The sequence below is a fragment of the Haemaphysalis longicornis genome, unplaced genomic scaffold (assembly GCF_048455015.1).
Source record: "Haemaphysalis longicornis isolate Haplotype H1 unplaced genomic scaffold, Haemaphysalis longicornis Haplotype H1 scaffold_3, whole genome shotgun sequence".
Taxonomy (NCBI): domain Eukaryota; kingdom Metazoa; phylum Arthropoda; class Arachnida; order Ixodida; family Ixodidae; genus Haemaphysalis; species Haemaphysalis longicornis.
In genome coordinates, this window is record NW_027526335.1 from 34722683 (window position 1) to 34736305 (window position 13623).

Here is a 13623-nt window from a genome sequence, read left to right on the forward strand (position 1 = left end):
TGGTATGCTTTTATTTATTTATTTATTTTTTTTTTTTTTTTTTTTTTTTTTTTTTTTTTTTGTCTGAAGAGCAGAGCTGTGCGATTTTCTATTTTTCTTCTTGTAGCAATATTGTAAATTTGTTAGGGGGCATGTATAAATTTCTATATTTAGGCCTCAGTAGCTAAAAAAATTGCTGAACAATATGCAGAAAAATGCTGGTGTTACACAGACGTATGCTAGCGATGTGTATGCCAAAATTTGTGTGCATTAGGCCACCCAAGAGATTTCTGCTAATATCTCTAGCCATTTTTCAGTTGGCGTATAAACAATCTTTGGCTCAATGGGAGTTAGCATCCGTAAACTATCTGTATTCACATGCATTCTATACGTATGCCTTGCCTCATCTATTTGGGCCATATACACTCAGACCTTGTGATAACGTAACAGGATATAATGAAATAATGGGTATAATGAAGTGAATGGAATTCCCCTTGAAATCTTCATAGAGAACCATACATTTTAAACCTCGTTGTAATGAAGTAAAATTTACGTGTCAATGGGTATAACAAACTGTATTACCGTATTTATTTGAATCTAGGCAGGCCCCGATTCTAAGCCGACCCCCGAAAGTCCGAAGCCACGAAAAAAAAAAAAAAAAAAAACTTACCTCGAATGTAGGCCGAACAAAAAGGCGCGGTCAGCGTTCAAAAAGAAAACACGTTTATTGAACATGAAGATGCAGTGCTCATTCTTAGTTATCATCGCTGCTAGCCTCTAAATGCCATCCTCGTTGCGGCGCACGCAAATGTCCTCTCCCATTGCGTCCTCCAACGACGGACATTTTTTTCATCCAGCCGAAGTCCCGCCCGGCTTGAACGTTCGACGACAACTCCGCGGCTAAAACAACTTTTCTTTTAAAAGCGGGACTATAATGGCACCGCTTGTTTGGTGCCATTGCGCTGTCAAAACCAAACCCCACACCACGCGCAGGCCACTATCCACACAGTTTAAAATGGTGGCATCGCCCCCAGCCCTTAAGCTAATGGCTCGTCTAGTAATGGCTACAATACTCTCTTTTCTGGGTGGCGCTAGCTGCACGCCACTTCGCTCAATTTCACTTGGAAATTGGTGCGTTTCAAAATTCTCGAATCCAAGCCGACCCTGGAGTTCAATATATCAGTATTTCAAAAAAACTATTGGCTTGGATTTGAATAAATACGGTAGTATCGTTCCCCCCCCCCCCTGCCCCAAACAAAAAAAAAGAGAAAGAAACCCAACCACGGTGCGTGAAGCATTCCGCGGAGTTTGGCACGTATTTGGTGCGTCTCTTAAAACTCCCACGGGCGGGCGGGCCACATGAGGGCAGTGAGAAGCGGCACACGGTGGTTCCTCTCAGTGGCAATGCTGACGCGGTCACCCCGGAAGAGTCGACTGGCGATGATGTCACCGGACAAACCGACGCAAGCAATGACGAAGGAGCCGTGGTCTTCCATGCATGCACATCCAACGTGTTAACATCGTCGCAGGCACTCAATGTGGTCGACCTTCTATGTTGTGTCTTTTGCGCACATGGCGACGGCGAAAACGGCATCGACGCGGAGGTCACTGGTGATGTCTTTCGCTTGCGATATCCGAAACAAAGGAGCATCCTGGACTTCTTCCCAGCTATGTCTATAGCGGACAATAAGATAGGCAGTGTGTGCATTGAGCAAGCAAAATATTTGTCTTCAATTCAATTTCCATCACATGGGGGGTGGCGTAGCTGTACAGTGGGCTGCGAGGCAGTTTCCTTCTGTGCATGCTTATAGTTGTGAACCCAACTGAACATACCTTGCCGTAAATAGCGAAATATTGGATATAACGAAATAATTATGGCTCCCCTTCAACTTCACTATAACGAGGTTTGAGTGTACTTGTTCAGCTCTCGAGCCGTGGAAGCGCAAGTGAAGCAAAGATGTGATTGGTCGTGCTTAAAATTTCTGCTTTTCTTCTAAAGCAGTAGCAGCTGAAACATGCTGTTCAACATCATCCAAAACAAGAAAGCTTGGGCTTTCTCATAAAAGATTAGTTGTGTACGTGGTGCAAGCTGACATTCAACTGTGGCCACACAAACATACATCACCCAGACTGGCTGCAGTGAAGCTTGAGCTTTTGTGTACCGAGGCAATTGTTTCAAAGGTAAAACAGATGCTACTGATTTTTACAAAAGCTTCGAGCTAGCATAATGGGCCATCATGTATTTGCTGTGGGGTAAGGTAAAGCTGTCTTGAAGCTGTTCTGCCCGGGCGGTGCCGTGTCTGCCCTGTTGACTGTTTTCGTCCCTCTCTCCCAGATTCTCGGCCTGATCTTCACGATGGTGCTGTGCTGTGCGGTGCGAAGGGACAGCGGGTCCAGCTTCAAGGCTTGAGGGACGACTCTACGCTTTCCTCTCGCCTCGCACGTGGCGCTTTCCTGCGGGTTCGGTGGCTGCCACCACTTCCACCCTGTGTTCCTCTTAATCTCCCCCTCCCGTGGGCACACAGCTGGGGAAGCAGCACCTCTGGCCTCCTCTTTTTGTTAATTATTATCATTTCAAAAGGGCTCTTGTTGTTGCGCAAGTTCAGAGCCTATATTGAAAACAAAGCTATCTCTCTCTCTCCCCCCCTTCGAAATTCTGTCACGGAACCTGAGATGCGGCAGTCATGCTTTTTCCTGTTTTTCCTGCAGTGATTTTAGTTATTTTTATCTCTAGGCAGCCTTCTGTCGAAGCTGCTTGCTAAATGCGGGATCCGTATTATTTTCTGTGTGTGTGTTCCTCCGGGTCCACCCTGAGCCATTCACTTTTCTTTTTTTAAGCCAGTAGTATTGAATGCCAGCGAGTGCCTACTAATGTCACTGCGCTCATCCTGACTCTTGTAATTGTGGCATAATTTATTTCCGTTCTGTATTTTGGAAAAGTAAAGAGTTGTGACATAAAATAAGTACACTTTTTTTTTTTTTTAGTTGAAAATTGGATAGGGGGAGAGGTTGCAGTGGATTACCCCTTCCCAGCAAGAAGAAAAAGAATCGCTGCTCTGACAGTTTCAGAGTCTGTTTGCGGAGAGAAAGCTGTTGAGGGGATCGACACCTCTGACTGCCACGGTTGTTGGTGGAAAAAGGTTGTAAAGGACCTTTTTGCATCCCTCAGTTCTGACTGCCACAAATCGGTTGTTTGCTTTGTACATTCTGCAGGGCGCATCAATGTTTCGCAGTGATCGCGTGCACAAGGATGTGTGTGTTCTCACGCTTGTTGCTAACTGTACTTACACTTGCACAGCTCCAGCCGTGCAGTCTTGGGAGTGCATTGCGTTTACACCAAGCTAGCTTAGCACCGCTGTGGCGTGGCTGAATGGATGTGTGCTTTATTTGTATGAATGCGTGATTTGCGATTGTCTTTCGCTTGCGAGGACTTTTATTGAACGAGCACAGTGCGTACCCATACTCACAGAATTCTCAGGGCAGCGCTGTGGCAGTGAAAGCCTAGCAATTGTTGTTTCACACCATCTAAGTTTTAAAAAGAGAAAGGGGAATTCGGATATTAAAAATAGTTAAGGATTATACTAGTTTCTGAAACTTTACCTGATGTTGTGTGTTGCTGGTTGACAGTGGTACAAATGGGCTGCAAAGCTTGTTGAGCAAGTTTAGCATTACCATAGCGAATGATACTGGTGAATTTAGGTTGACAGAAGCGTGTTGCGCTATTTAGTGATGCCCAGTTGTGTGAAACTGTCACCCTTGGGCAGCTGAACATGGCTATGATAGGACATGGCACATTTGTGACAGCCTGAATTAAACCCGCTTTTGTATGACTTGCAAGCACTCGGAGATGGGGGGCCTCTGTGAAATTGAGGCCCAACTTGGGCTCTACATATGGAAGGATTACTTTGTCAGTTCAAGGCTGAATGTTAATATGATATGGCAGCAATTTATGGTTGCATCCAGCAAAAGTCAGAATGTGTGCTGCAGTCTTGGATGCTGTGAACATTTATTTGTGTGCAGTTTCCAGTAACTATCAGCGTTGCAAAGTGATCCATCCAAAGATGCGAGCTTCTACTACTGCCGAAGTCTGAAATAGTATTCTCGCTGATACAGCTTGACAGCTCAAGAATGGAGGCAAGTAATCATTTGCCTCTTTTTTGGCATTGGGGAATTTTTGCTATAGATTGCATACTGTTGCAGAAAGAAAAAAAAACGTATCGTTGATAACTCCTCAGAATGATATACATGCCTTGTCTCTGGGATAAATTTTATTGCACCTCAAACATTATTATTTTTTTTTTTTAATATAGGGTGGTGCAATTGCACAGAGTGGGGAGGAATGGGCTTGTTATTTTGGGGCATACCGTATTTGAAAATGTGACTTGCCCCTGCATTAAGCAGGACAGCTGATTGCTGTTAACGCAGATGTAAGGCTCTATGTCTAACAAATGACTCCCCTTAAATGTGCTACTACTTACTTCAGTACTGAGGTTGTTAGACTCTGTAGCCCTGTCAGCTGGGTGCACGGCGGGTTAGTTCAGCGGAAGATTCTGTGATGTCATCAAGGGACACTAAACGATACTAATCGTGTGACACTAACTCTCACGCCGTGGAGCAGTCCTACAGAATGGCATATTAGATGGTCACCTCATTCCTTGTGCCATGGCAGAAATTGTCAGTAGTGTGAAGATGTCACGTAAATCAGGTATACCATCTCGAAAGCAAGTATATTGGGAGCCAGGTATGCAGTAGCAATGCCGATAGAATGGGTAAGCATGGGAATGGGAGCTATCATTGTCATTACGTTGCACGACAGTGCCGAGCCCTGTCAAGTTTTTTATGCGGCTTATACACGATAATGTACGGAGCATACTCTAATACATCAGCTTGCTGTTTCTGCGAAATCCTTGGCTGGGCGTTCAGTTCAGCGGTTAGTAGTTGTACTTCTGGGCTTTTACTCCACTTTATGGAAACAGCCACGCAGCTTAACTGTGGCACGTTTGAGATGTTGTTCTTGCAGCGTGTCTGCTGTCAAGTGCTCTGAGCTTAATAACCTTTGCCAGTCGTTTTTTAAAGTGGTGGGGCGCAGTTACGTACAGTGCTACATTAAAACCCTTTGGCCATTTACAAAAGCGTGTGAACAAAGCCATTACAGGGGCCAATGTGCGAAGCATTGGGGTGGAGGAAATTGCCCACAGTATTGTGGTCCTCTCTCAAGAAGTGCCCTGTACAATTGACGCTCGGAAGAGCTCAGAAAAGAAAGCTCGGAAAAGAAAGCACAAAAAAATGTTTGCTCAAGAGATACTGATGACTGAGCCGAACATTCTCCTTTTTCTCATGTTCATTGTGAAGTTGCGTCATCTTTTTGTGAAGTAGGCTTGCGTAAATACCTTGATAATTTACCTTTCTGTCTTTGTGTAAGTGTTGCTTCAGCTGTCTAAATGTTGCTGATATATCTCCTGCCAACAATAGTATTTGTTCTTCAGTTTGAGTATTTCTGCTATGTGTACAATGAATAGTACGCGAAATGCTGTTGCTAAGATCTTATGGTACTGTGTTCAGTCATTGTTCTCACGACAGTGTTGCCCGAGTATTGTGCTTGTGCCTGCCACGATGCATAAAGCAATTGCAAGTGTATGTTTGGTTATGATCTCTGTTGCACAGTTCTTTTTTATTGTGCGAGTTCTACAGCCCTGTACGATTGTGAGCATAATAAAATTCCTTCTAATATTCTACATTTTTCTGCAGCTGTTCTCAGTTTGTTTACAATGCATTTCAATCGTACTTCTCTGGGGATTTTAAAAAAATGCAGCTGGGATACTTAAAGGAACCATGAAGACAAAATACAAGTTTGTGGTATTCGAAAGATTTCGTGTTTTATAGTGCCCCCAGCGCTTGTCCGAATGCAAACTGTGCTTTATTCACTGAGAAACTAATTAATTTAAGTTAAAATTTTGATTTTCTCGCTAAATCGTGCGTTTTCGTGGTCTGCAATGACATCACAGAAACCGGGTGCTCTGAGCCGATTGGGAAGCCTTGTTTACCGTTAGTGAACCTGGATGGCACCACCATACCTTGGCAAGCCGTTTTCTGCCTTTGGTTTGTTTTTGACTGTATTTAAACCTGGCTTGTTTTTGTTCAGGGAGAAAATTTATTTGAGCGAAGTTTACATTAAAAGTTGTGTCAGCATGATTCTAACGAGGCAATCTCTTGAATTAACCAAACTTGTGTTTTATATTCATGGCTCATTTAAGTCCTTAACTAGTTCCATATGCAAAAGTGCACAAGGGTAAAGTGAGATGGCTTGCAACATGGGGCTTGGCAGAAAGTAAGACATTTGTTGCAAAATATTAGTAGAGGTCTCCAGTTGGATTTCATGTAAAAATTAAAAACTCACTCGAGTGGACTCAAGACAAGATTTCAGTGCTCATTAACTATCTCCAGGCAGTAAACTAATCTATAGCCCTCCACTAATAGGTGCTTCAAAGCACGTCTGTAACTTTGGCAAGTGAAACCGAAATTAGAACTTTTTGACGAGTGCAGGGAGAAAAGCAAAACGTGCGATGGAAAATTTGGTTGAGCGTATTTTAGAGATGGTCTTTCTTAAGCAACGTGAAGGAGAAAATTTTGGTGTCTGTATGTCTGTCTGTAACGCGATTCAGCCACCCGGCCAAAGTGAAACCTATAGTGCAGAATAGGTTTATTACCCACAGCCAAATCTCAATGTATAAGTCCGGTGACAATGTTCATATTTTTAATTAAACATGGTTGAACAAAAACGGAACATTACGCTAATGTGAGGCAGAAAATCATTGCATAAGTGATATTTGCAGTGTTCCTTTATAGCAAATTCATTGATGCTTGATTCAATTGAAATACTGCACCTATTGCATGAAAAAGAAATTACTCTGCCGCCCACGCCACTATAGCTTCTAGCATCATTTTAAGTAATCAAACGGACACAGTTACATTCCACGTTCCGCTTGGAACATACGTAGAGTAGGGCAACGTGGTTCTATAAACGTTGAAGTAGGGTGACTCGACCCACTCGCGTCTCCGCCTTACGGCAGCGCTGTCATCGAGGCACCCGGCATGGAGCAGTGGAACGCTGCTAATTCAAATCGACTGGAGCAAACCTCTAGATTGGTTACTTTTGGAAGAGCATGACGGGTCAGGAACAGCATGAGAGGTGAGCGGGAAAGAAAAGGGGGGGGGGCATTTACTTGGCAAATGCTGACGTCTTGTCTTTCGTCGACATTTGCAACAAAAGGAGCAGATACGTGGCCAATTTTTTATTTGAAGCCGTGTTGCTGTCTCCTAATTTTGGTTGAGAGTATTTTTATTTGAAGCAGTGTTGCTGTCTCCAAGCACTCATTGCCTCTGTCAGTTGTCATCCACTTGCCCTGATGAAAGGGTTGAGGACTTTGAGAAGGAAAGTTTCTTTAACATTGTCCGTTTAATCTGCTACGACTCCTGTGTTGTGTTTTCTTTTCTGTGTTGAGTTTTGTGTTTCCTGTGAGTATACAGACATGACTTGAGCCATTAAATTTGCCCTTTGAGTAACAAGTACCTTGAAAGCATAGCAGAAATATTTACTAGGCCCATTATTGCCGAATACATAGACGGTTCTCTTTTCTCCCTCCAAATAGAGGGCATGGCATCAACTTCCTTCGCCCATTAACTGTTTAAATTCACGTTAATCATCTAACCACCTGCATTGATGTCGGCATTATTAAAGATTGTAGCATAAAATGGCCTGCAAATTCATAGTTTTGTTTCCTTCAAAAGAATTGGGGATAATAGGTAGTGACCCGGTCATTTTAATTGACCATGCATGGATACTAACATTTTTTAGATTTCATCTCAAAATAAGCTGTCTTCATGTGTAATACTGTCATTTTAATTGACCATGCATGGATACTAACATTTTTTAGATTTATTTCGTCTCAAAATAAGCTGTCTTCATGTGTAATACTAATGACAAATATCCTTCTGGATACTGATAATCTGTTACAACTTTGCAATTTCTCAAACTGAAAGCTTTAAATAGCTTGGCGTTACAATTGCTTTACTCTGTCTGAACACATTGGTCCTGAATGCGTGGTCCTGAATTGGCCCTGAAAAACATTAACAACCTTACAAAAGCTTGAGGTATATGATGCCCAAAATGCAAAAAGTGCTCTGGAAAGCTTCTTCCATTTCCATTGTGTCTGTTGACAAGTGGTCCAAAGTATGTATTGTAAGTAAAAGCAAGTGAAGCAAAAAAAAAATTGTGTGATCAATCTAGAATAGGCCTGTTAAATGCAGTATGATGCAATACCAATTTTGAGGAAAGTTACATTTTTACATGACAGTGAGAATCGTGAGTGACCATTGTACAAAGGTGATTTTTATTTGCCTCATTACATGTGGGTTCCAGCTGCGTATGCAATCACGTTGGGAACTTTAGAAGCAAGTGTGTGTGTGCGTGTGCGCGCGTGCGTGAGTGAGTGAGTGAGTGAGAGAGAGAGAGTGTGATTTCATCATAATCATCACCATCCTATTTTTCATTTTTCTTCACATCCTGCGTAGGAAAACTCTTCGAACATATGGTCCACAATGGAGAAAGTTGTTAAATCAGCGCAAATATTCCATCCTTCCATTAGACATCAAACATGCTTTCGACAACGTACCACATCAGGCCATCCTGCGAGGACTCAGCTCAATCAATTGTGGACAATGCCTTTACAACTATGTCACCACATTCCTTACCAACCGTACCGCCACAGTGGGCATTGGGCACTTCCACTCAGACACCTTCACAACCATACCGCAGGGGACCCCGCAAGGCTCCGTTATTTCACCACTGCTCTTCAATATAACAATGAAGGACCTCCCACCACTTCTGGAAGTGATTTCCAACCTCCGACATGGAATGTATGTAGATTATCTCACACTTTTGACCCTACAGGATCCATCAGTGCTCAAGAAGATGCGCTCCAAACTGCAATATATGTGACAGCAGTACCTCCAAGCACGCGGTCTTGAATGTGCTCCAGAAAAATCGGTTTGACACCCAGCAAAACAAAAACCAAGGAAAACACGCAAGATGTACCCAACCCAGAACTCGGTATCAACAACCAGCCAGTCCCCAACGTCCCCTACCTCCGCATAGAGCCACTAAATAAGCTAACCTGATCTAGTGGCTCAACCTCCGCATATTGGGACTAACCATTCCAAGGGATGGCGCAGGTTCCCAAACGACCCTCCCCCTGCACAGCTCATGCACCCACGCACAGCTCATGCACCTCATCCTCATCAGCCAGATAGCATATGGTGCTCCATACCTAACCCTCAAACCAGCTGAGATCCTTAAAGGGGCCATGCAGACAAAACACTTTTGGTTCATTCGAAAGATTACCTTGTCAGCCTCATACTGACACCACTTTTAATGCACTGTGCACCAATAGGCCATAGAACTAGGAAAAAAGGAGAATGGCCATGCGACCCGCTAGCTCATTTCTCGCAACAGAACCTATGATGTCATATGCCCAGCTGTGCGATTGGCTGAGGCCGGCAAATGCAATTTAGGCAGGGCTTATAAGCTTGCCAGACGTGTTTTCTGCACTTAAATGCAATTAATTTTGCAGCAGTAAGAATGGTGGGACAAACAGTGGAAGTTACGAAAACACACATAAACATAGAAGTACCGATGCACACTGCTGTTGGTACTGGGCGCACTAAGCTTGTTTTGGCTGCACAGCAGTCCACCACTTTGTAGTTGTCTTGCACGACACTGGCTGATTGGCGTAAGCCAGAGTTAGTGGATATGTAACGGTTGCGAGACTCCCCATAGGCCCCATGTATCAAAAGCTGGTCTTCGGTTGCCCCCCTGCGCCGGGGCAAGCTTGGGGCAAGTTGACTAGCCTGTCGTCTGTCGGCAGGACGTTGAAGTAGTGCTCAAGTGCTTGCGGCTGCTGCCGTAAGTCATAAAAAGAAAAGCTGCCAAAACACTAGTCAATTTCACCTAATTCGTGTATTTTAATTTAAAAAGCAATCTTTATTTTACAAAAAAAATTTTGAATAATAACAGTCTAGTGAAGTTCGATTTTTAACTCCTAGGTGCCGCGAGTGTCGACTTGCCCCTCAGCTTTCACGGAGCGGGGGGCTAGCGTCTCCCGGATTCTAAAGCGGAGTTTTGCAACTGTATGTACTGAGTAACTCTGGGCGTGAGCGGTGTTGTCTTATGTGACCCTGTTTGTCGAGCATACCCCTTGCTTAATGAAACGATTACTTACTTCCGTTGCCAAAACAAGCCAGGTGCAAATACGGTCGGAAACAAAGCAATGGCAGATAACGGTTCGTGGCTATGTTTTGGTATCGCCCTCTGGGACGACTTACAGTAAGCAAAGCTGCAGAGCGTAAGAACTCACTGGAAGTTTGTTTGAATACCCCATCTCTGACTTCATGGCAGATGTCGCGAAAACACCCGATTTTGGGAGAGAATCAAAATTTTAACTTAATAAATTGATTAATTTCTCAGTGATTACGACATTTTTTGCTTCCGGACAAGCGCTGGTACACTATGAAACAGGAAATCTTTCGAATAAAATAAACATATTTTGTCTGCATGGCCCCTGCTTGACTCAGCGATCCGCTAATCATACAAGACAGCCCTGGGCCCCTCCTGAAGACTGCAACTACGAAACTCCTGCAGCTTGGGTCCGCAACATATATGGGAAGAAATAGAGGAAGCACACCACACCTCGCAAATACAGCGGCTGAAACTAACTCCCATGGGTAGTGCAATGCTCTTGAAACTACAATGCTCTATTCCACCCACCACGACGAGAAAATTTGCATCCCCCTGGCTATATGACAAAACACTCGCGTTGCTCCGATCCCATGGAACGTGCACCCCACATACAACAAAGCATGCCGAGCAGCAAGATCCCGCAGCATTCATAACCAATACCACCACCTCCCGTGCACCCGATATACGGACGCATCGCCATACCCCCACAAATCTGCATGAGACACCAGCATGGTCAATGCCAAAGGAACAGCTCACTGCGGTGACTGTTGTCACCAACTCCATCGAAACAGCTAAAGAGGTTGCCATCGCCCTAGCCGCCACAGCAGGCAAAGGATTTTTAACCATTAATGCTGAGTGCCAAGCCACTTGCAGGAACTACCTAAAAGGACGCATATCGCAAACCGGCTTGACGATTCTACAACAAGCGAAACCACTCCCTGAACTGCAAATAATTTGGACTCCGGGTCATGAATCCCTCGGGGGTAACGAGGCGGCACACACCGCTGCCCACACTCATTCACACCGGGCCGTTTCCTACGAGGGCCACGAACCCCCCTTTGAAGCAACAGTTAAGCCCACCCCACTGCAAACATACACGGAAATACTCGCCCACTACAGGAACGAGCGTCGCAAATACCGATTCCCCCCCCCAAACCTCTCTCGTGATGAAGCTATAGCTTCACCCCATTTTATTCATCAAGGAAAATGCCCTTTCCACTGGTGCATTTGTGCCTGGTGAGCACATGGTGTACTATAACATCGAAGTGCTGAAGCATGTCCTCTCACCGTTCTCCAAACGCAGAAGGGTGTGCTGATCGGCTATTAAGTTGGTACACCAATAACACGTCGGGAACAAACAAGAAACAACGCAGGCACTGTTTTGTATGTTTCTTGCTTAGTCCTGTCGTCTGCGCTGTTTTCTTAAAGTTCCTCAAACGGTTTCTTCTGGCTCTTCCATTCCTCCATCTGTTCACAAAACTTGTTGAGCTCTTTGCTTCATGCTTATTGGAGAATAAAAGGGGCACTAAGCAGACGAAGATGAAGTAGAAACACACCACGTACAGGCACAGGTATAGCTCGCTGGACAGCTTGCCACCAGACGGTATCTCTGGCTGCCTCGAAATTGAGCACCTCCAGTATTTATGGATGCGTGACGTTGTGCAGTCTCGATCTATTGTGCGAGGTCACATTGACCAGCTTTCGCTGCCGAGTGCCCAATTTGAATTTCTACCTTCACCACGCACGAATAGCGCACCTTCGGCCATATGCGATTTTTGTCAAGGTCCTGCTGTCTTGCCGGCGGTTCTCCTCTCTCCGAAATCGATTCCTGGAGGTTCCCCTCTGTCGCCTGGGTCTTTCCTTGTCTGTTCCGAATTTACTGTCATTTGGGGCATCGGGTTTAGGTTTCTGCCACAGAGATGTTTGTCGCACCCTTCACGCTTTTATTTCAGAATAAGGTCGTCTTACCCTGTTAAAACACATCTCGTACTTTCTTTCTTTTTCTGGTACGTGTACTATCGGTTTTTGCTTGAGTATGTTACATAGTTATTTCGATTTTATTGGGTTCTCAAAATTGTTAACATCACATCCCTCACATTCTCCACTATAGGCTGTCCCGTAAAACCTACTCTTCGCCACACAAATCGCTACCGAGGGATCAGGAAAGATTATTGCATGCCCTGCAGGTCAACACCTTCCCACATCCCACCAGACTTCACCTCTTTGACCGGATACACTTTTCTCCACTTTGCCGCTTCTGTGGAGAGCCTGGGACTTTCATACACATAGAGAAATATTTCTTTATCTATGGTTCTATTTTACCCTTAGTTTGAATTCTTAACCTTTTTACCAAATCTGACTTGGCCAATCCCCCAGAGTGGGTACGTGCCATTTATTTTTGGTACCAACCAACCAACCAACTAGAGAAAGGAGAGAGGAGAATAAACATTTAATTGAGCAGTCAATGTTGTTGGGTTGACCGCCAGGTGGGGGACCTCAGTCCAGGAAGCCCTGGGTCTTGGCAGCCTGTCTCGCCCGGTCTACCAGATGTTGTTGGTGATCCGGGTTGGAGCTGGTCAACCGACCCTCCCACTGCTCAAATGAGGGATTTGGGTTTGGGGCAAGGGATGGTGTGTGGCGGCACTCCCATACCATGTGTTAGAGTGTGCACGGCTCCATGCAGAATTTACAAGTGTATGTGTACAATGTCAGATGCATTGAGTGTAGTAATGTACCATGTAGAAATTTGTTAGTTTGTAGCTGTCTGTAGATGACCGTGTCTTCTTGAGACATGTGAGAATAATTTTTAATTAAATCCAGAAAATGCTTCAGAGAGGCATCCTCATTCCAGGATGCCTTGAGCTCGGGCCGCGTCGACAGCCCTTTCGATCAGGCGCAGCTGATCTTCGAGGCCGGAGCTGGCCAAGGCTCTCTCCCAAAGCTTCGTGGAGAGGCAGATGTTATGGGGGTCTAGGGTAGACTTATCGCAGCCGCTCACTATGTGTATGAAAGTCCCAGGCTCTCCACAGAAGCGGCAAAGTGGAGAAAAGTGTATCCGGTCAAAGAGGCGAAGTATGGTGGGATGTAAGAAGGTGTTGACCTGCAGGGCATGCAATAATCTTTCCTGATCCCTCGGTAGCGATTTGTGTGGCGAAGAGTAGGTTTTACGGGACAGCCTATAGTGCTGCGTGATTTCCTGGTAGGTGACAAGAGGTTGCATGCGCTCAGGCTCGGCTGCGGCTTCACTAGTGCTGGCTCGGCGTGTCAAATCTCGAGCCACGAGGTTGGTGATCTCGTTGCCGGAGATTCCGCTGTGAGCTGGTGCCCATACAATCCTGACCGATCTCATT

The 13623-nt window shown here is 44.9% G+C and overlaps 1 protein-coding gene across 2 annotated transcripts in view; it reads left to right on the forward strand.

Moving 5' to 3' along the window:
- Nucleotides 1-5714, forward strand: part of LOC144174257 (CD9 antigen-like) — a 94242-nt gene extending 88528 nt beyond the window's left edge. For both annotated transcript variants that reach the window (XM_077702849.1, XM_077702848.1), the window contains exon 7: nt 2315-5714. In XM_077702849.1, coding sequence (XP_077558975.1) covers nt 2315-2389 — 75 coding nt within the window. In that variant the 3' untranslated portion in view covers nt 2390-5714. The remainder of the gene's footprint in view (nt 1-2314) is intronic.
- Nucleotides 5715-13623: the final 7909 nt, after the last annotated feature.